The following is a 22844-nucleotide window of genomic DNA, read 5'->3' as shown; positions in this document are numbered from 1 at the left end:
GGGGGGGGGGGCGGGGAAATGTCATAGACATATACTTAAATATTTGTGCTGGGCACGGTGGCACACACCTCCAATCCCAGTGACTTGCAAGGCAGAGGCAGAAGGATCCCAAGTTGAAGTTCCTCCTAGGCAACTTGGACCCTGTCTCAAAATAAAGTGAAAAGTATCAGGAAGGAGCTTAGTGACGCAGCACCTCTGGATTCAATCCCTAGTAGTGCCTCCCTAAAAAAATAAAAATAAAAATAAATACTTGCAATGGATCGATTAAAGAGGAAATACATGTCCTACAAAGTCCCCTATGGGGCTGGGTTGTGGCTCAGTGGCAGAGTGCTTGCCTGGCATGTGACAGTCCCTAGGTTGGATTCTCAGCACCACATATAAATAAAACAAAAGTCCATCGACAACTAAAATCTGGGGGCTGGGTTTATGGCTCTGCAGTAGAGCGCTGGCCTGGCACATGTAAGGCCCTGGGTTCAATCCCCAGCACCACATCTCTCCTTCCTGCAGACGATAATCGAAGAATTTTGGTTTCTGCAGGCTTCTCTGTGTCCCTAGGAGCTATTGAGGGCTCTAAGTGAGCCTAATGTCACTGAGGAATAGGTTACGTTCAAATGAACTTAAATTAAAAAATTCAGCACTGATGGTGGAACCCAGGGCCCTGTGCATGCTAGGCAGGCCTTGTACCATCAGCCCCTTGATACTTCCTACAGTTCCTGAATAGCTTTTGTAGGTATACCGGGAACCACAGGCGTGTGAATCTACATTGTCAAGTGTTCATCTTATGAACTATTATATAATATCAGTCGCATATTTCCAGTGAGCATTTATCATCCAAACTGAGATCACTAAAGTTGTAAAATATACCTTGTCAGTTTGGGAGATTAGGGAAAAGAAATGTAAAAGATCTCAATTTTTATATGGGATACAAGTTGAAAATGGTAACTACTTTAGATATATGGGACTTAAGTAAAATATATCGTTCAAGTTAGTTTCCTACATTTTTTATATGGCTCCTTAGCAATTCAAGATTAGAGCTCAGCCTTGCTTTGTTTTTCTTCTGAACAATGAGGATCCATCTGAACAATAGTTCTCATGTAAGGAATGAAGGAAGTAGAACTCGGTTACATTTTAGATTAAGTTAAAATTCCAGCCCAGACCCAGGTTTCATTCTTGCCTTTAAAAAAAAAATCATCCCACCTGTAATCCCAAGGTCTTAGGGAGGCAGAGGCAGGAGGTTCATAGGTTCAAGGCCAGTCTTAGCAAGGCCCTGAGCAACTGAGCAAGACCCTGTCTCAAAATAAAAAAAAAAAAAAAAAAAAAAAAAAAACTAAAAAGGGCTGGGATGTGGCTCACTGGTTAAGCACCCCTGAGTTCAATCCGTAGTTTAAAAAAAATAAAAATAAAAAGATACCTAGCACATCCAAGTGAGTCATGGCTGTGTTCTGGGCTCTGACAGGGTCTCCCTTTTGGGTGTGTCTTGTTGGCCGAGAGGGCTCACGGTACTGGTGTGCAAGCATCCCGTGAGATAAACAGCTGTTCTCATGGCACTCAGTAAAGTTGCTCCAACGTAGTGAATAACTGGATGGCTAGAGTTGCAAGAGTCTGAGGCAGGATTTTAGCCCAGGGCTGCTTCCTTTGATGTCGGCCAAAATGCCGCAGCCTCCTTGGAGGAGGAAGGGACTTGGTTCAAGCTTTGGTTTATAGTATTAAAACACTCTTCAGGGCTCTAGAACACTTGAAATGTGGTTCCAAACCCAGAAAATTAAATCTACCCCTTAAAAAAAAAAAAAAAAAGTATAGTGGGTGATATTTGTTCATCTACACAGTGGACTTGCTGAGCACCAGGGAAGAGTTTGGTTTCTGACCATAGATTTAATGCTTTCTTTCCTTTTCCCATTGATGGATCTGAGTTATATGATGTTAGCTAGTGGCTTTTAACCTTCCTTAGAAGGTAAATGGGAAGTCAAAGATGAATAATTCGAACAGGTAACTAATGGCCTAAAGTGTAACTTTTGTAGCTTGGAGGTGGGGAGAGGGGACCTCTGGTTTCCACAGAATGGGGTCCCCAACGCTGTCTTTTCCTGGGTCCGAGACGGCTGCTGCAGCTCCTGCCTTCACATCCACTGTCCACTCCTTCAAGAATAGGGAGGAGCCTCATTGCCTTTAAGGGAACTGTTGCAAAGGTGCATTTCTGATCTCTACTTATAGCTCATTGGCTAGAACTGGGTTACATGGATACCTTCTTGTGGGAAGGGTGTGTGTGGTAACGTCACGTACTCATGTAAAATTCAGATGTCCTACTCCTAAAGGGGAAAATGGGTGGTGATAGGCTGGCAGACCCTGCCCTCTCTAGTGGGACCCTGGGCATTTCTTTTGGCATTCGTATTGTTTATGTTGCTAGATTTTTGCATAGGAAAGGCCCTCATCTTGTAGCCCTGTGTTTCCTTACATAATATTTGCACCTATTAAGAACTAGAATGTGGTTCGTCTCTGTGAGGACGATGTAACTCACGGAGCTGTTAAAATCTGGTAGGAGTGGCATGGTGAGGGAGATGGGATGGCCAGCCCCGGGTACCATGTCTTCAGTTTGAGCTGTTAGCTCTTGGCTTGGTTGGCGAGGCATTCTGAGTTTCAGTAGGCACTATTTCATGTGGTCAAATGTGATGAAGGTAGTGGTCCAGCCTTGGGCTGGAGACGGGGCTCAGTTCTAGGGCACTTGCCTAGCAGGTGTGAGGCCCTGGGTTCAATCCCCAATGCTGGGTGAGGGGTGTGAGGTTCCAGTTTACATTGATGCCTTATAAATCCTGAACCCCTTTGTGCGTATCTGATCATTTGGGTCTTTATTTTCCTCACCTTCACCTTCAACTCTGCATGGCATTGCTCTTTGACTTGACAGGGACCAGGGCTCTGCAGGCCCACGTTCAACCCTGAGTAGGTTGCAAAGTCAGGTTCGTGAAGGTCTGAGATGCAGGTAGTCTCGCTATGAAGAGGATGCTCCCCTGTGTGTATTTTTTTTTTTTTTGCCGTAGGTATCGTACGCTGACAGCAGTGTTATCTCACCTGTTAATTGCATAACTCAGTGGTAGAACTGCCGCCATTCATCCTATTAAAATTTGGCAGGGTATCTTTGTTTCTCCACGGAAATCCGTCTGTGAGGACCCTTTGTGCAGACACAAATGTTATTTTTAGAGGGACAGAAGCGTCAGAAGATGAAAACATTAAGACTCTACATAGCCAGCCTGTGAGGTCACACTTCCCACATGACCATAAATAACCGAGATCGTAAATAACACTCCTAGAATGTTGGGAAAATAGAAAAACTCTGCTCCTACCAGGACCGTGTGGGCATCTGGACAACATAGGAGCAAGAAAAACGTTCAACGTGAACAGAATGTGAAACTGACTTCAAGAACAGAAGTCCCCTTGGTCAACGTGGAGTGGAATGTGTTTTCTCAATGTCACTTGGACCTTGGATGAACTTTGGAGGTGGGGGCTGTCTGCACCATGAGATGTCTGGCCCTGCACATAGATGTCAGCAGCACCTACCCACCCTGTCCCAGATGGCACCGAAACACAGTAAAGTAGGTCGAGCCTCCTACAGTGTCACATTCCTGATACCCAGGGAGACACTAGAAGGATCTGAAGGAGATACATTTTAAACTGGTCCTTGAAGGTGAAGGAGGTAGGTTGGGGAACTAGATCAGAAGATCAGATACGTCTCATACCGAAATGAATTATTTAGGGACATACTTAAATGAATTACTATAAGCTAGTTAATATAGTCAATGGAGTGCAGTGTGATTTCCAAGATTTCATTTTTTATTTCTCTCTAGTTGAAGCTGGTTGTAGTGAAATTACTCTTGATTTACCTACATGTAGGTTGTGAGTGCAGAGTTCAGATGCTTGCATTTGGTAAAGGGGTTCAGAGGATGGGGGTGTCTGGTGTATTGTAGTGATTTTAATGCATTCCTTGGGCACTTTCAAGTGATAGCTCTTTAACCTTGGGCTTTATCAGGACTCTGTAAGAGATGCAGATACACACTTTTAAGTACAGTACTTAGAATCTCTGAAACTAGGAACCAAAATATGCTTTTTTTCTGTGACACACAGCTACGAGTACAGTCCTGAGCATTCTAGAACAGCATAATGGGTTGTTTTTTTGAATGACTGATTAACCTTGATTTACCAAGAACGTCCATCCTCATTTCCCAATAAAATGGATGAGTATGAATTTAATTGACAAAAGTATTCCATTCTGCTACTGCATAGCTGAATTCTCCAAGGACGAAGCTAGCCCGAGAATTTCTCAGTTTGATAAACATTCGGGTCTTTCGGAAACCTTCAAGATTCCAAGGCTATTTCTAGGACATGCCTCTCCTCTACTGGGAACCATGTCAAACGTCGCCTGTGAATTTGAAAATAACTGAGTGCATTTTTTTGTTTGTTTCTGCTAAGAGTTTGTATCTGGCTTGTGAAGAGAAAGTAGATACTCGTATACTCTGGACGAGTTAGTTTGAAAACAAACTGGGCAATGATTCTGTTTCTACTGTGCACAATCATTATAATTTTTTAATATTTTTCTATAAAACAGAAGACTCTCTGGAAGAATGACATTGTGCGCCAGTGCTGCATTGCAGGTTTTAAAAAATGTGGCAAAATATGCATAACGCAGAATTTACCGCTTTTAAACAGAGTTCAGTGGTGTGAAGTACATTCTTCGTCTATCTCTAGGACTCCTTCATCGCCTGCATTGGAACTCTGTACCCAGTACACAATAACCGTCTATTTCTCCCTGTGCACAGTGCCTGTCTCTCTGACCACCCTAAGTCCACACTTAAGTGGAATCATACAACATTTTCCCTTGTGCATCTTGCTTATTACCCTCAACGTCGTCAAGGTTCATTCATGTTGTGGCACGTATCAGAATTTCATTCCTTTTAAAGGAAGAATAGTAGGTGACGGTATAAGACGTTGTGTTTATCTATGCCTCTGTTGATAAACACAGGCTTTTCCATTTCCTGACTGTGCATAATGCTGGTGTGCACCAGGAGGTGTAGATATGTGGTAATCCTGGCTTTTGATAGGTGTACCCCACCCATCATACCCTTCTGTTCATACACTTTGGGGGACAAGGTTTATAGCTAACTGAAAGGCATGTGCCTCCAGATTTAATCTGAGATGTAATATATATATATCCCTGCAAATTCCACATTTGGGACTCTAGGATGACTTGTTTTACAAAGAGATGTTCTTGACACTCAAGTGTGACTTGTAGAAAGTTAACATAAAATAGCATCTGTCCTTCTGTGAACTTATTTAAGTGACACCTTACTTTGTTCAAGTGTTTGTTTTCAGGAGTATCACCGTCGGAGCTTTGTGCCACATAACTTACACTGGGTGTGGTGTTTTACTTAAGCAATGATATTAGGGCCTGAGAAATAAGAGAAGTCTTAAAGCAAGTCAGACTAAGCTTAAAGTGGGAAGCACATTTAAAATCTATTTCTGTGATATTTAGTTTTCGTAGGAAGTGGGCATGTGTGTGTTCTCTTTTTGCAAAGTTCAGTTGAGAACCAATGAACATCTTTCCACTTAAGAAAGCCACAGATAAATGTGATCGAGCGCCATTTGCAAGGATAGCTTCATTCACTTCCGTTTTGCTTGTGTGGCTAAGTTGTTACCCCCAAAACACACACACACGCACGCACACACACCTTTCTTCTTGGCAGTGTTTCCCAGGCTGGGCTCAGACTTCTGGGCTCATGTGATCCTCCTGTCTCGGCCTCCCCAGTAGCTGAGGCCACAGCTGCGTGCCTGCCTCCTGAGTCGCAGTAATCCTCTGACATACACGTCCCCCATCCATAAAAATTCACTGTATTTGGTTTGACTTCAGCATCTGGTCCCTAACTATTCAGTCAAAGGAGACCATTGGAATCCCTGAGTATTGTGGAAATTCTGTTTCCCATTGGTGAAGATATTTGATTCACAGAATACTTTTTTTAAACATGTTTTTTCCTGTTTCAGGATTCATTAGCACTTGTAGTAGGAGACCCGAATCTTTTTGACAGATGTAATGCTCAACCCTGTGCTAGCTGCTGTTATGAGACACATTTTCTTGATGTGACCTATGTGGATAATTGATAGCGCTCTTAGACCACATGAGACAATGAGTACCTGTCAGTGCTTCTCCATGATAAAAGTAGTTTCAAATTAAATGATAGACTTACTCTTTCCAGCAAAATATTTGGTTATTTCTTTTCCCAATGATCTTGAGGCTGAAGGAGGAGGATCACAAGTTTGAGGCCAGGCTTGGCAATTTATTGAGACCCTGTTTCAAAAGAAATAATACAGGGGCTGGAGATGTGGCTCAGTGGGACAGTGCCCCTGGGTTCAATTCCCAGTACCCTCCCCCCCCCCACCCACACACACACACACAAATCCCAGTGATCTTACACTACAAACTGCCTTTTTTTGTACCAGTGTCATGTGAGATTAAGCCAGTGTCCTTGTTTTTCACACACATGAAAAGAAGATAGGAGAAAACTGACCCGCACAGCCCTCGGGTGCAGGGGAGATGACCTATGTGTCCTCTGGCCCCTGGATTTCTGGGCACTCGGTCTTGTGTGCACTTGAGCCTGTTCTATTCAGCAACGTCAATTGGTAGGAAAGGGCTTTGAGGAGTTGGAGGTCTTACAGCAGCCGCAAAGGTTTATTGTGTGAATTGAAAGATGAGCGTTCTGAAGTCGGAAGCTGCCGTGAGGCACTTGGCAAGAACCGTCTTAGCAGAGAGGGATGCTCCGTGGAGTCCCCAGGCGGCCCTGAGAAGTGTCCCGGGACCAGGAACCTTGGTGGGGGTCCAACCCACACTCCTGCCGCCCTCTCCACCGTCACAGACCTGCTTCACCCTGGAGTAAGGTTCAGTACGTGGTGTGTTCCTGTCCCTGTTCCTGGCAGGTCACTGGCAGTGGCAGGTGACCTGTCCTAACTTCTCAGTGGGTCCCTGTGCCAGGAGTGCACAGCTGTGAGTCTGATGTGAAGCCACTGCAAGGCAGAGCTGTGACCACCCAGCCTGCAGCCTGTTGGTTGGGACACACGGCCACCCATCATCTGCCTGTGGTCAGTGGCTCAGGTGGAGTGAGTGGTCTTGCCTCCTGTCCAAGTTGCTCGCCACGTGGCCCTTGGAACAGGAAGCGTGCTCCTGCCGGCTCTAGCTCTGGCTCTGCAGCAGCGCCCTCTCACTGGCCGTGCCTGGGTGTGTCCCCACCTGCTAAACTCATTTCATGAAGGGGGAGGATAGAACACAGTAGTGCCACGGTTAGGGTCCCACGGCCAGGGTGTCAAAGACTTGGTCTGCACCCTGTGGCGCTGTGGGAGGGGGTGGAACCTCTCAGAGCTGGACTCTGATGGGAGGAAGTTAGGACACTGGGGTGTGCGTTTGAGGGGGACATTGGGACCCGACCCCTTCTCTCTTTGCTCTCTGGCTACTGTGGGGCAAACAGCTTTGCTCCCCAGGGACACACACCATGATGTGCTGCCTTAGCACCGGGGCAAAGGCAATGGGGTCAAGTGGTCATGGACTTGAACCCTCTGAATTCATGAGCCAGAGTAAACCTTTCTTCTAAGTTGATTGCTCTCGTGTGTGTTGTCACAGTGTCAGAAAGTTGATTGACACGGTAGCCTAGCGGACGTTACAGTGGAGATCTCCTCAGGCATTTCGTCTTCATTAAGCCTGCTGGGGAGTTCGTGTGTGTGTTTCTCTGCACGTCAGATGCCGGCAGTGTGAACCAGCGTGTGGTTATAAAAATGCCTGGCTGGGGGATTTTATCATGAAAGATACAACACTCCGTCATTTTCTTTGATTGAGGAAAAATGTGAGTGGCATTCACGATAGAGGTAGTTGATAGAAGGTGGCACCGTGTGCAGCCTGCTGGGGCCTGGTTTTCAGAAACTTCCTTAAGAAACGGACTCCAAGATCAAGGCTGCCAGGGGGGTTAGCCAGAGACATAGTTGTGATGACAGCTGTGAGCCACAGCCTCTTTCTGTAGACATGGGACGGCAATTTTTATCATTTACCCACGCAGACTTTGGGGAGTGAAGCACCGAGCCACATCCCCAGCACTTTTTTATATTTTATTTAGAGACGGGGCCTCGCTAAGTTGCGAGGCTCTGAACTCTAATCCTCCTGCCTCAGCCTCCTGAGCTGCGGGGATTATAGGCGTGGTCCTGCCAGACCATGCAGATTTTTTTAAAAGGAAAATCTTTTCACAAGTGTCTTGGGTTTAGTTTATGGTTTCCTAGACCTATTTTTAAAGAACACTAACTTATTGTGTGGTTTTGTCCCAATTATAGACACCCCTCTGGGGGGGGGACCTAAAAACGTACAAAGAATACACCACTTGGGGTCACTCCAAGATAAATGTTTCTAGTATTCTGTTCGTTTGAGAAAAATAAATAGGTGAATGATTTTACCATTTGGAAATGTTTTCACGTGTGTATGTAAAGACTATGTAAACTATATATGTAAATGTAGGAAGAATATGTAAACTTTGTCCAAATAGATTATTATAAACTCGAGTGTCACTAAGTGAAGAATACATAACCCTTTTTGTATGCCATACTTGTGACTGTGAAGGAGAAGGCGTGTCCCCCTTTCTGGATACAGATAGGCATACATTGACCACAGGGGCAGAAAATGGTCCATCTACACAAAGGGTTTTCCAAACGTGACTCAGAAACGATGTGAGAAAATGATTGATGGGTTGTGATCGAAAAGAGGCAGGGATGGTGTCCTGATTTTAATTCCCAGTGGGCAGGGCTGGTGTAGAACTGCCCCACTTCTTGACACTATTACTATGTTAAAAGTAGCATTAACTGTTGTAAGTCATTATCACCTGGCACACTTATCCATTATGGTTGACCACTGTCATTCTGCATTTCAGGCTTCCAGAGTCTGTTTTCTAAGTCACATTGCTTGTGTATTTCCCTTGGAAAACACGTGAGCTTCTAGCCGTGGGAGCCCCATTGATCTTGGTGTTTAGTGGCAGGGTCTATTCATCATCCATCAGAAAACCGCCTTTAACGTTTCAACACGTGCAAAGTGTTCTGCGGAGGCATTGGACGTAGACCGAGTGAACCTTGGAGAATGGTCTGGGCGGTGCTTAGGTGCACAGGGAGCCCAGGAGAAGCATTGCTAGGGGAAGAAGGCACATCACAGAGTATGTGCTGCCTGCGGCTCTGAGCTGTGAACACATCCAGGCACAGAGGGACAAGGTGTTGTCAGGTGCCCGAGCAGCTCCTGGGCACTGTGGAAGTCCCTGAGCTGACAATAGCCCCGTGAGGATGGGAACCGTTGCTTCTGCAAGACAGAATACAGGTCATCTGAGCAGATAGCATTCTAAGCACTTTGTGCATTTTAAATGATCAGGATTAAGTGAGTTCAAAGCACTTCAGAGCAAGCCAGGCAAACATGTGCGGGCTGTTACTCTTTCCATCTCCATTTAACCCCTCGATGCCGGTCCTTTTGGATGGGGGACCATTTTTCATAACAAATGCCTACCTACTAAGTGACCTGGAAAACTTCATTCTGTGTCCAGCGCATTGACGCAGGCCTGTAATCACAGCTACTTAGGAGGCTGAGGCAGGCGGGTCACAAGTTTGAGGTCATCTAGACAACATGGCAAGATCCTGTCTCAAAATTTAAAAAATTAAAGGTGGGGAATGTAACTCGGGGGGTACGGTGCTTGCTAGCATGTATAAGGCCCTGGGTTCAATCCCCAGTACTGGCCCCATCCAAAAAATATCATTCCAAAGAACATACTTTGGCATACACTCTCTGCTACTTTAAAATCTCCAGTTGATGGGCTTCCGAGTTCATTGGCTGTGGGTTTTCCAGGCCACAGCCTTGCAAACATTATCCCCGATTTATGAGGCATTGCTGAGAAGACCCCCTGCCCCAGGCATATTCCCCACCTGGTTTTGACAGTGTGTTAGACTCTGAAGGTCAGCAATGTCAGTGTGACCAGGCTGGGTGAATGCTGTGCTTGGGTCCCCTCCTGAGGTTGCAGACAAGATGTCACCTGAAGTGTCCATAGGGCCCTTGAGGATCCACGTCCCTGGTGGCTCTGTTCCATGGCTGGCAAGTGCCCATGGGCTGTTGGCAGGAGGCCCCAGACCTGTTCCTTACTGGCCTCTCCATGGGGAGCTAAAGGAGTTTTCTTGTACAGACTTGATTATATTTTATCTGGAAAGAGAATCAGTGATTACATGGTTAAACATTCTGATTTACGATCAATGAGAACACATCCTGTCGCGATCCATCAGCTATTTATTTTATAAATTTGGACCACACAGAAAGAAGCCTTCTGACAACCTATGGAAATAACCCTTGGGCAATCCTTTCTGAATCTTAAGACCTGTATTATGTTTATCTTCAACTTTTTTTTTTTTGGGGGGGGGGGGACCAGGGATTGAACCCAGGGGTGCTTAACCACTGAGCCACATTCTCAGCCCTTTTTTATTTTAAGACAGGGTCTCGCTAACTTGCTTAGGGCCTCACTAAGTTGCTGAGGCTGACCTCCAACTTGGGATCCTCCTGCCTCAGTTTCCTGAACTGTTGGGATTACAGGCGTGCACCACTGCGCCTGGCTACCTTCTAGTATTTTTAAACCCCCTGCAAAATAAAATTATCCAGGCAGCAGCCACAAAGAGATGAAATCGGTGCTTCTGCGATTTATTTTCTTGTAAGAGAGCTCCTCAGCCTCGGTCCTTGACTTTTTGGCCTGGATTAATCTTGGTTGGGGGTGGGTGCTGTGTATCCCCTGTAGGAGAGCCTCCACCTGTGGTCATGGTGTGGAGGAGTGTCTCCCGATGCCTGCTGTCCTGGGGCGGGGGTAGGAGGGAGGCAGAGACCTGATAATCTCGTGCTTTTATTTGAAAGTGCTTATGCACCCAGTAGCACATGCGTCTGAATGGGAAGGTCATTTTGTTTGCCCCCAACAGGAAAATAGCCCGGTATTCTTGGCCACAGGGCAAGTGGCTCTTAGGCTGGCAGGTCCCCAGCTCCTCTTTGTGGGGTTGCTGCCTTTGTTGTCTGCGTGGCTTCTGTAGCCACGTCCCCTTCTCTCCCCCTAGGTCAGGACAGCTGAGCTTCCCTCCACCTCTCCTGCTTTCCTCTTGGGTCCTTAGGAAGGAGTAAACTGATCTCCAGAGAGCAGAGGAGGACAGTAGCACTGTTGGGTAGGTACTCCCGGGGAATGCGAAGTAGATGCCCAAACATCCGCTCGTGCGTGCGCATTCAAAGCAGCCCTGTTCCTAGGGGCCAGATGCTCATCACCTGCTGGACCATATGCAATCCATTGACGTAGCGGAATAGTATTCAGCCATTAAAAGGAATGATGTGTGCTACACCTGATGGAAGTGAACATGCTCTGTGAATGAAGGTAGACACAGAAGGTCATAGACCACGCAGTGTGGTTTGTACTGACAGGACGCATCCTGCATGGGCAAGTCCAGGAAGTCGATCTGCTCGTTGCTATAACTCAGAAGGGAGTGGGAACAGCCTCCTTACCCAGGTAGAGGATTCCCTTCTGGAGTGGTGACAATATTTTGGAAATGGGTATAGGTTCTAGTCATGTAACATGTATAAATGCCACTGAACTGTGCACTTTGAAATGGCTAGTTTTAGCTGGGCATGGTGGTGCATGCCTGTGACCTCAGTAGCTCGAGAGGCTGAAACGGGAGGATTGCAAGTTCAAAGCCAGCCTCAGCTACAGCATGGTGCTAATAACTCAGTGAGACCCTGTCTCTAAATAAAATACAAAATAGGGCTGGGGATGGGCTTTCTGAGGTGACTTAAGTACCCCTAGTTCAATCCCTGATGTGGTACACCATTCATTCACCTAGCATTCCTTGTGTATGCACCCCATGACCAGCCTATGCTGTAGAAATCTCACGGCCAGTGGTATATTTTTTTCTTTACACATTCTGTTACTGGTGCATTATACTCACATGAAATGGTGGGATTTGTGGTTACACATTTTCATATGCAAACAACAGAACAATTCATGGGGCCAATACCTCTCCCCAGCAAAACCCACGGTGTACGTGTCACTTCTCAAATCTGCTGGTCCACTGTCTACAGAACTTGGTCTTGGAGCTGCACACCTGCCTCACAGCAAGCTGTAAGACGTGCGTGCGTGACTTAAAGGTCAAGGTGAATGCACCAGGGAAGGAGGGCTGGTGGATCAGGAGTTCGTCAATTATTTTGTCATATTTGATTACAGCCTTAATTGTTTCCAGAACTGTATCAGCCCAAGCTCTGTTTTGACCTACTTTTCGTGGGAAGGCAGGTGCTTTCTGAGTTGCGAGCCCAGAGAGCCCAGGGTGTTATGTCGGCCACACCAGGAGCCCAGGGCAACAGGACACGGAGACTTCTTTTTGTATCTGTCAGGTCGTGCCGTTTGGGAAAAAGAACATGTTGCAGTTATTAACATCATTTGTGCTTTACACAGATTCTTCACTTACATCAACATCTCTTGCTGGCACAGTTTACTAATAATGATTCTACTGAAAATGGAAGTCGGTCATGACCAGATATCCGGGGGTTGGATTTCTCGTTTTCATGTATCGTTTCTATCAATGAGCTAATTAGTCCTGATGTCTGGAGTAACCATAGAATGTTATAAACCAGAGTCGCCATGCCCAATTTTTTTCTGTGTTGATCACACGTAGGAGATAAGTTAATTACACTTACAGAGTTTTGCAACATATATAAAAGATAATCTTCAACTTCAAGACTCTAATTTGTGAGTTACCATCTGTTGTGGACCAAAGAAAATAGGAATTTCATTTCTAAGGCTTTTTTTGTTCCCTGAACATCTTGTAATAAGAGCTGTCTGTATATTAATTACTTATTGAATTATTATGGATTGTAATGTTTTAATTTACAGGCAATTTGGAGCTTATTGTGGTGAAATCTGCTCATATTTTGATACTTGATGACATTTAGTAACTTCATCATAAGGCTTACTCCCTGCCCACTCCCCACCCCTCATAATTTACAGCCCAATCCTGCAAACAGTGATCTGCTTTCTGCTTCCACTTACTCTAACAAGTACTGCTGTGTTTATCTCCACTAAAGATTTTTCTTTCCATAAATCAGTGGGTTTTTAAAAAAAAACTTTAGAAGCGAAATCAATATTCCTTTGTTGCTGCTTCATTCCTAAGCCTTTTAATTTCTGGAGTTGTGGATGTATTCTGTATAAATCTCATTACTCTTCTTGCCTGGTATTACTTTCATCTTGTATATTCTTGGGATTTCTTTTTTCTTTCTTTCTTTTTTTTAATGCGTTGTAATGAAACCTGAAGGCTCATGAACCTGCCTGTAGAATCTCTTTAATTTCCTTCCTTTAAACAGTATTACTATAAACACAACTCGGTGGGAATAATTTGCTTGAACTTCCTGAAAACAATTTACGGGGTTCCTTATAAATTCACTAATAAGAAACAGCTTGAGCATGCAGCCTCGTGTGGATTTGAATCGTGTTAAACCTGGTGCCTTTTGATTCTGACTGAAAACTGTTGAGTAAGAATTTAAAGAAAATGACGGTCATTTAATTGTCTTGGTTACTTGGTTTTTAGATGATTCTGGATAATTTCAAGTCTCTAAGAGACTAGGTTCATTCCCAACCCAGGACAAGAAGTTTCTTACGGACAAAGGGGAAATGGCCCATTTGTTTGTAGCAACTGAAAAATAAAGAGTTGTGCATAGTTTATCATGTGCACTAAGGTATTGTCCGAAAACAAAGATGGTTTGGTGGACAGTCATTTGCCATAAAATAACCAGCAGTAGCAATATCTGAGCTAAAAGTGGTTTTATCTAACTTGAGGCTCTTTTCTGCCATCATTTTTACATGCCTCACTGGCTATTTTAATTTCTCTTTTGGGTTGTTTTGCTTTTTGCTTTGCATCCAGCACCCTGTCATCTGAGCTCGGGATTAAGGCAGCAACCTTTAGACACCATGAAGGACAAACCTGAAGGCCTGGGGGTGGGGTGACAAGCCAGCACACCCCCAGAGATCTTTAAGTCTGCTTCTCCAATCTTGTTTCTCCCCAGGCTTGTGCCTGCAGACGGTCTGCGGAGTTTATGATCGGATGCCGGGCAGCCCACTGGTCCAAAGGTCTCCACATGACGTCACCGTAACGGTAAGCAGCCCATGTGCCCTGGGTGCTAGTCCTGCTGTCCGAGGTCCATTTGAGAAGCATTTCACCAAAGCTGAACCCTTGTTTTAAAGTGATCTCCCCCACCTCAAAAAAAAAAAAAAAAAAAGAACTTGCAGATATTCCTCTTTGCAGAAATTGAAGGTAGTAAGAACATCATCAAAGGCTTATAAGCTATGTGGTCAATTCTGCATGAAGAATTAGCCTTGTGATGCCTTCTAAGAATTTTGGATCCTGGACCGGCTATCATAAACTTTCCTGAGTCTTGCCATGAGAGGGAGACACCATCGAAAATCAATCTCTCTTGTCAACATTATGAATTATAATTAAGCTGAAGCATTAATTATAATTGGGCACTTGAGTATAGATTTTACTTGGCTCCTGTACCTTAATTCTATGCTTTATTAGTTTCTTAATATGATTTGTGTCTATCTGCAAATTGACTTGCTGGTTAACCTTGAAACTTATTAGAAAATCATGTAGGTCACTATGTATAAATCTGGTGACATGCCAAGCTTTCCAAGGTAGCAGAGAAAACAGTTACATGTGTACAGGTGTCGATTTGAAGGCCACACACACAATTAAAATTGACACCCAGAGAAGTTCTGTGAAGTTGTTATCTTGACACCTGTGGGTACCAGGGAGAGGTGCTATTTTGATTGGGTATTAATGTGGTGCTTAGGAAACATAAGTGTCAGTTCAATAAATTAAATATGCATTGATCAGATTCCTACTATAAGATATTTGTAAGTGACTTGGAATTTTTTCTACTCTCCCATAGTGGGCAACTTGTAGATGGCCCTCTGTGATCATCCTCAGAAATGGGACTGTGTTGTTCCATTTAGTGGGAACTATAGTAGCTGTAGGTCTTGCATACGGCTGGGAATAATCTGCAAATAACACATTAGGAAGTGAGGGCTTCTGACTGCACCGCTCCAACGCGCGCCTGTCAGTCATCTGTAGCATGCTCTGGTGATAGTGTCTTCTTGGATGTCAGTTTTAAAGTGCTTGGTATGCTCGTTAGGAAGGTCCACATTTCAAAGTGTCACTGTTTACGTTATCAGTCAAGATGGATTTCAAACCAGGAAAAGACAAGATAATTGCTCTGATGTAGATGTGGGAAAATGCAGGAAAGACTAAGAGCAGGTATCAGTTTTATTAGTTCTTAGTGTGGTTGTTGGTGTTACTCTAAGGAAATATCTGAGACTGGTTGCTTAGAGGGAAAAAGGGTTTATATGGCTCGCAGTTTTAGAGGGTGAATGTCTAGGCAGTGCAGGGCCAACCCTGCAAGGGTTCCCTTAGCTCTGTGACCTCATGAAGTTCACACAAGAGGGATCATATAGGGCTGGGGATGTGGCTCAAGTGGTAGCGCGCTCGCCTGCCATGCGTGCGGCCTGGGTTCGATCCTCAGCACCACATACAAATAAAGATGTTGTGTCTGCCGAAAAATTAAAAAAATAAATATTAAAATTCTCTACTCTCTCTGAAAAAAAAAAAAAAAAAATTAAAAAAAAAAAAAAAAAAAGGGATCATATAGCAAGACAGGAAACAGAAAGGGCTGATCTTGTCACCTTCCACCAGCCTCTGCAGGCCAGATGACACGGGTAGGGTAGATGACCCCACTTACGATGCTAACACTGGAAAGAGACTTTCTATGGCCCAGATGAATCCTATATATTTAGGTGGCAAATCAGTGTTTGTAGAGGTTTCATAACCAGCCCATGTGTGTTCCTGAAATTCGAGGATCTGGTGCACATCATGTGGAGTCTCTGTTTCTCTCTCTCTCTCTCTCTCTCTCTCTCCGAACTGATTCTGGCTAGAAAATCAGTTGTAATGATCTGGACATTGGAAATATTACCGCAAACACCCAAGTCATTAGAAAAACGGGACAAACTACTCTTGTGTGGTAGCAGTAGCTCTCAGTGTCAGTGTTCCCTGAGCAGACCTGCTTGAGAGGCATTGGCTTGGAATCTCGAATATGAGAACTTGCATCTAACTGTAGAGAGGTGAATGTTAAAGGGAACATACACTGTTCACCATGTCTGTCACCTGGCTCCGGAAATGAGCTTTATAACAGGTTTGCCTTTCCTAGATGGAGCGTTTGGAAGAAGGTGTGCTTCTGGGCTGGCCTCCAAGCTCTCTTCTATCACTTAAACATCTGCGAATGTGCACAGGGGTTTGCATGAGGTCTCAGCCAGCCATTCATTAACCCACAAGGGCAGCCAGGCCTAGAGAAGACCCTTTCTGAGTGCCTCTTTGGGAGGTGTTGTTACCCCCAAAGAGCAGAGTTCTTCTCCCAGCAGAAGACTTGTTGGGGGCTTTCCCAACCCTGTGGTTTCATATTGCACCGAGTCTCACACAAAGATATCGACAGGTTTCAATTATTTATTTACTACAAATAAAAACAATTTAGGTTCATTGTAGAAAATACAGACAGTGCGAGTGCACACACACAGATTAAGTCCAACACAATTCCACCCCTAGAGATAACTGTAAGCGCATTTTGAAGCGTGTATGTGTGTGCAAAATTTAGCCCTGTGCATGGTCCACTCAAAGCCGTTATTTTGCTAACTTGTAAAATGGCAATAATAGGAGTAACAGCCATATTTATGTCAGAATTGTGACAGGTCCTAGAAAGCATTTAGCACTTAATGCTTCATACTTAGCAAGCATAGAGTACATGTGACATGTTGCTTTTTAAAATCATTTTAATGGCTACGTGGTGTTTCCCATGTTTTTACCACAGTTTATCTAACCACGTCCTCTTTGGGTAAAGAGCTACATAGTGGCTTCAACACATAGGAGGAAAAGATGTGCAGGGTCATAGAAGAGAGCTGGTCCCTATGCAAGACTTGAGAGGAGGTACATCTGGATTTACACGTATATGAAAAGTTTGATCTTAGACCAGCTCATATTGGCAAAATGAAAAGAAACTCGAGAAAGACATTATAGAGAAAGCATCCAGGGAGTCTGTGACCGAGGCAGCAGAGAACCCGTTCATTTCCACAAAGAAGCACAGAGAAGGGCCCCTGGATGAGGGGGTCACGTGGAGTCCATATGCCAGCTGCCTGGCTCTGGATGCAAGACCCCTGCTAATGGAGGCTTCCAGACCGAAGGCCAGCAGGCTGCCAACGGGAAGGAGACACACATGACTTGTCTTGAGAGACGCGTCTCCACAAACGCCATTGGCCTATGCTAGTTTTTTTCTCTTTTCTTTCTGTTGTTGAAGCAGCACAGAGTGTTGTGGCTTTAACTGCAAGTAGAAGGGGTTCTTTTTCCCCCTTTTTTGCGTAATCACAGTTCCAAAGACCTCAAATCAACATAATTGAAGGTGTCTCTCATCAAAAACTGGGTCGGGCAAGAAAATAAACACGGTTGCTCTAATTAAGAACTCCCTGGCCTTCGCCCTTCTCTGGGGCGAGGAGGATCTGTGAACCGTGCAAAAGCTCCCTTTTAGTTTGGACGCCGGGAGGGGTTGGAAAAGATCCACCCGAGTTCTCAGAAGTGCAGGGCTGGAAGCCTTTCCAGAAACTGCTTCAGAGTTAGAGAGGCTTGGGTTTCCGGCTGCACATTCTAGAAGGATGCCCGGGCACAGGCCTCTTTGATGGAATATGTAGGCGCGGCCTTGCCTGGCTGACTGTCCCTCGTCAACTGGTAGGGCTGAGGGACCTGTGGGGACACGACGTGTGCTGCCCTGGTCCAACGTGCGGTGGGTCCTGCTCTGGGTCTTCATCTCTAGCCAATACCCTGACAGAGCCAGTGAGTTCGGAATAGGTAGGAGCCCTCGGCCTGATGAACCTCTAATTGGTCCATACTGCAACTGTCACGGGCATCTGTGGCTTCATGCCACTTGTCCACAGAGAATCATCTTTGACAGAAGACGGAGGTGGCCTCCTCTCTGCAAACATGCTTGATCCTTCACCCTGAATGCCATCACAGAAGTTGGTCCTCTTGCCCCGAGACAAGGGGGGGCATGAGGCTTGTCATTAAAAGTGAGATCAGCCAGGTGTGGTGGCATACACCTATAATCTCAGCAACTGAGGAGGTTGAGGCAGGAGGATCTCAAGTTTGAGGTCAGCCTGGGCAACTTAGTGAGACCCTGTCTCAAAAATTTGAAAAGGACTGGCTGTGTAGCTCAGTGATGAAACACTTGCCTAGCATGTGTGAGGCTCCAGGTTCAAAGCTTGGGACCACCACCACCACCAAAAAAGGGGGGGGGGGTATTTTTATAAAACACCCTTCCCTGTATGCACACACACAAAAAAAAAACTCCTGAACTTTTTCTCTGTCTAACCTTGCTTCTTGCAAATTCAGAGGTCTTGTCCCCATCAGTCAAGAATTTAGCTCTTCTATGAACCTTCCTTTCTTGGAAGACTGCCACTTACTTCCTCAGGATACCTTCGGGGACAGTGGGGAACTTTACATGACTTGTACAGACACTAGGTGCCCAGTAATTATTTCTATCTCCTTGGATCTCATTTTTCTTAGTCACAGAAAAAGTGGGGCAGAATTTTTTTTCTTTTTCATCAAGCGTGAGTAAGTAGGAGACTCCAGGTGCTCATGTGATAGGAAGAGCTGGTTCCCAAAGTCATCTCATTCTCTGCGTAGAAATTGTATGTTTAAAGGAGTTTGTTAAAAACGATATGCAGTATTGGTGATACTTAAATAAAGCCCACAGGAGGACTTGGAGTCATTATAATATCTGCCATCTCTGACACCTCAAACCAAAGCCAACCACTGTCCCATTGACCCTCAGTTCAAAAATCTGGATCTTTGATGAAGAAAATCAAAAGTGAGGAGGGGGCTGGGGGATTCACTTCTTGGTTGACATGGGATCGGCCTCTGGCGGAGGCAGCATGGTATCAATGGCCCCTCTTAAAATAGGGGGTGGAAAACATGATGGAGCCATGTCAGGAATGTCAACCCTGGGACCTCAATTCCAGGGGGTCCTTGCCAGGGGCGTTAGAAAGTGCTGACCGGCAAAAGTGCTTTTTGTCAGGGGACACGAGGCAGGCCCAGGAGCATGTCCTGTGGCCTCAGCCTGCTGTTTCCTCCTTCAGGTTAAACCATTGGTTGCTCAGGGTTGTTCTGTGTTCCTGACCCTAAGGGTAGAAATTATAAAAGGCAGACTTAGAGGAGGTAGAATAGTCACCCCCAGAGACCCCGTGGGTCACTGGCACCTGGGAATGCAGGGCAAGGCATGCGGAGTTAGTCCACGGATGCAGTTTCTCTCTGCTGTGAGATCCTGACTCTGCCTCGGTCTCCTCCTCGTTTGTAGCTTGCAGAAAAGTGAGACCAGACGCTCTCCAAGGTTGGTCATCCCAACTGCTCTGACCCTTGCAGGCAGGGTGACATCTGCCCTCCCCTGCATGGTGCCGGTTTATCTTTCCAACTCGGTTACCTACCGGGGACTTCCAGGTTGACTGCAGTTTGACTGGTAGGCCCGCTGACATGGTTCTGCCCTGTCCCGAAGTTCTTAGAGCAGGGAGAGGCTGAAAGCACAGAATTGTACTCCTGTCTCCATCGCTACCTGTTAAGCGGTCTTAAACCACAGAAGTTCCAGTTGTGGAACAAGGAATTGCCACACTTCAGTTCATGCTGTGGATCAGTAATTTCTGTTTCTTTTATTGTTGTTTGTTTGGGGCAAAGGGTCAGAAATTCTGTAGAAGTTCAACCTGTTTAAAAAAAAAAAAAAAAAATTTTGCTTTTGTCTACATAATGACTCATGTGATGTTGCAGCAGGGTGCAGAGATCAGCTGACAGTCACACACGATTACTTTCTATATTTTAATGATAGTCTTCAAATGAAATTTGAAAAATTCCTCGTTTACCATCTCTGATGAATGCGTGGCACCCCAGAGGCTGATGGAGACGTCTGTGATACATTTGCGTCGGGATGTGTAGTGGCAAGCTGTTTCTCACGTTCATCCTTGAGGCCCTACTAAGCCTGAGAGACGCCTGCCTGTCTGTTTGCTCATTAGGAGTTGATGATACACCAACCAGAGGGCTGCACCCCGGCAGGATGTAAAAATTCTGAAGGAACAGGTTTGCCTCTGCACCGATTCCTCCTCAGCAGTGTGACGCTCTTGCCAAAGTCTGTACGGAGCTCCCATGTTCTGTCAGATGGTTTTTGTTCTTTAACTTCTTCCCCTTAAATAATATTTCACTTTTTTATCGGGGCATATACTCTGATTTCACAGCTTCTCTTTGAGTGTCTAACTTGGCTTCCTAAGGCGATGTCTTCGGAGTAAACTCCCCAGACATCAAGCAGAGATTGGGACACATTTGTATTTTGACTGACAGTTTTCTTTACACCCTGTACACAAGTACAGAAATGTCACCAAATGAAATCAAAGGCAATAAGCACTTTTTATCTATTTTGCAACTGATACATAAAAACAAACCATATTAATAGGGTACCATGAATTTTTTTTTGGGGGGGGGAGCGGGTGGAGTACCAGGGATTGAACTCAGGGGCACTCGACCACTGAGCCACATCCCCAACCCTATTTTGTATTTTGAGACAGGCTTTCACAGGGTTGCTGGCTTGGAACTCGGGATCCTCCTGCCTCAGCCTCCTGAGTCACTGGGAGTACAGGCGTGCACCACCGTGCCTCGCCCATGGAATGTTTTGATATGTGTTTACTGCGTAATGTTTAAAGCAGGTTAAACTTGTGTCTCCTCAAATATTTATCATTGTTTATGGTGAAACCTTTCAACATGCTTTCTTGTAGCTTTTGGAAACATACACTGCATTATTATCTGCAGTCACGCTGCTGTGCATGGGCACCTCAGAACTTGTCAGTGTAAATTATACCCATTAATCAGCCCTTCCCACCCTGCTGTCCCTGGCCTCTGGTCATCACATATGTGCTATCGAGTCCCATGCAATCAACTTTTAGATAGCGCCTATCGGTGAGACCAGTTGGTACTTGACTCCCTGTGCCTGGGTTATTTTCCTTCAACCTGATGGTCTTCAGTTCAATCCATGTTGTAGCAAATGGCAGGGTTCCATTGTTAACGGCTGAATAGTATTTTATTTTCCCTCACCAGTGGAAGGACATTTGGGTTGTTGGACTCTTGGCTATTGGAAGTAGCGCTTCACTAAACATAGGGGTGTGGGTGTCCCTTTCACCTACTGATTTCATTCCTGGTGGTGGTACATGTCCAATACTGATTATATTTTTTAATTTTTGAGGAACTTCCACACTGGTTTCCGCCATGGCTGTACCAGTTTACGTTCCCCCCAGCCAGTGTGCAAGGGTTCCCTTTTCTCCCCATTTTCGCCAGCACTTGTTGGAATAGAAGCATTTTGGCTTAGTTTGGGTTGGTTTGCTTGCTTGGTTTTTATATAATCACATAATTATAAAACCTGACATCAGACGTTCACTGCCATCGTGTGTATGAGAGCGTGGGTGGTGTTTTCAGTCCTCTCCAAAAGAATGCAGACGTGAAACGCAGGCAACGTCCTGAGAGTTTTGACTGATGGCTTATCGCTTCTTTTCTCCTCGCAGAGGGTGGCTCCCGCTTTGTAAAGACCTCATCGCCGCGAGGTGAGGCTAAGATGAGCATTACCAGTGACGAGGTGAACTTTCTGGTGTATCGGTACCTCCAGGAATCAGGTAAGGGGTTTGGTTCTCTGTCGGGAGGAAATTTGCCTTCAATGTGCCGCGGGTGGAAGGCCCAGCCGTTGGTGGAAGGGTAACAAGGAGGGCTAACGGTGCTCTTTGTGAGAGAGTTAGTGGGGAGGAGAGAAGGTCCTGGGGCCATCTCATTCCCAGGCTGGAATGCGATGCTATCCCCATGATGTTTCTGTTCAGGTGAAATGAGACCCAAGTGAACCTCAAGAGAACTTGTGATAAACATGGAGAGGGTCAGGAGCCGTTTGTGCCCCTGGTCTCCACTATGGTGAGAACATTGACCCACTGGGGTGTTGATTTGAACCTTGTAGATTTGACACCAGAGACTTATGGAGCGAAAGAGGAAGGGCCCAGGGTCCTTCAGGATGGGATGCCCCTCCAAAGACCTAGCTTCCTCCCACTGGGGCCCCCCCTTCTTCAACACTCCACCGCCTTACCTAGTATGTGGGCCTTTGGAGACATCCTAGATCTAGATGACAGCGTGATCCTCTGCTTAACAATGTGGTCACCTCCCTCAAATGCACCCTTAGTTGAAAATGCACTTCATACCTATAGCCTAAGCTACTGAACACCATAGCTTAGCCTAGCCAATCTGAATGCTGTAACCTGTTTGCTTATATTATCTGGTGGTCGCATCCTGATAAACTCATCAAAAGTAGAGAACATCCTGACCTGAAACTGCATGGACTGCACCTGGCCTGCAAGCCCCCTAGCTCAGACATTGCATGTGTACCTACCGATCCTGGGGCTGCCCGGAGGTGCCGCATCTGAGAATCAGAAGTGCAGCAAGAACTCAAGATCCCAGGGCAAAGTCTGAAACACAGTTTCTCCTGAATGTGTAAGGCGCGTGTGCTGTTGTCAAGGTCCAAAGATAAGTCGAAGCATTGTCAGCCCGGAACCGTCTGTGCTAGGTTTAAGGAGGAACCAGCTGATCGGCACCTGGACCCAGGCTGAAAGAGAAAATGGGCAGGCATCGATGCAAAGAAAATG

General features: G+C 45.5%; 1 protein-coding gene and 1 long non-coding RNA gene across 5 annotated transcripts in view; one reads left to right on the top strand and one right to left on the bottom strand.

Annotated features, from left to right (window-relative positions):
- Positions 1-22844, top strand: part of Tbl1x (transducin beta like 1 X-linked) — a 180059-nt gene that overhangs the window by 115978 nt on the left and 41237 nt on the right. For 3 of the 4 annotated variants that reach the window (XM_048797384.1, XM_015505237.2, XM_048797385.1), the window contains 2 exons: positions 14111-14199; positions 21729-21836. In XM_048797384.1, the coding sequence (XP_048653341.1) occupies positions 21779-21836 (58 nt within the window). In that variant the 5' untranslated portion in view covers positions 14111-14199; positions 21729-21778. The remainder of the gene's footprint in view (positions 1-14110; positions 14200-21728; positions 21837-22844) is intronic. The other variant, XM_048797386.1, reaches the window with a different exon arrangement.
- On the bottom strand, positions 3892-22718 carry LOC125614496. Its single transcript, XR_007345075.1, has 3 exons — positions 22588-22718; positions 21934-21939; positions 3892-3902 (listed from the first exon to the last, which is right to left on the bottom strand). It is a non-coding gene; the product is annotated as an uncharacterized LOC125614496 (long non-coding RNA).

The sequence above is a fragment of the Marmota marmota genome, unplaced genomic scaffold (assembly GCF_001458135.2).
Source record: "Marmota marmota marmota unplaced genomic scaffold, marMar, whole genome shotgun sequence".
Classification (NCBI taxonomy): Eukaryota; Metazoa; Chordata; class Mammalia; order Rodentia; family Sciuridae; genus Marmota; species Marmota marmota.
The sequence above is the reverse complement of the archived record's forward strand: the minus strand, read 5'-3'. Positions and strand labels throughout refer to the sequence as shown.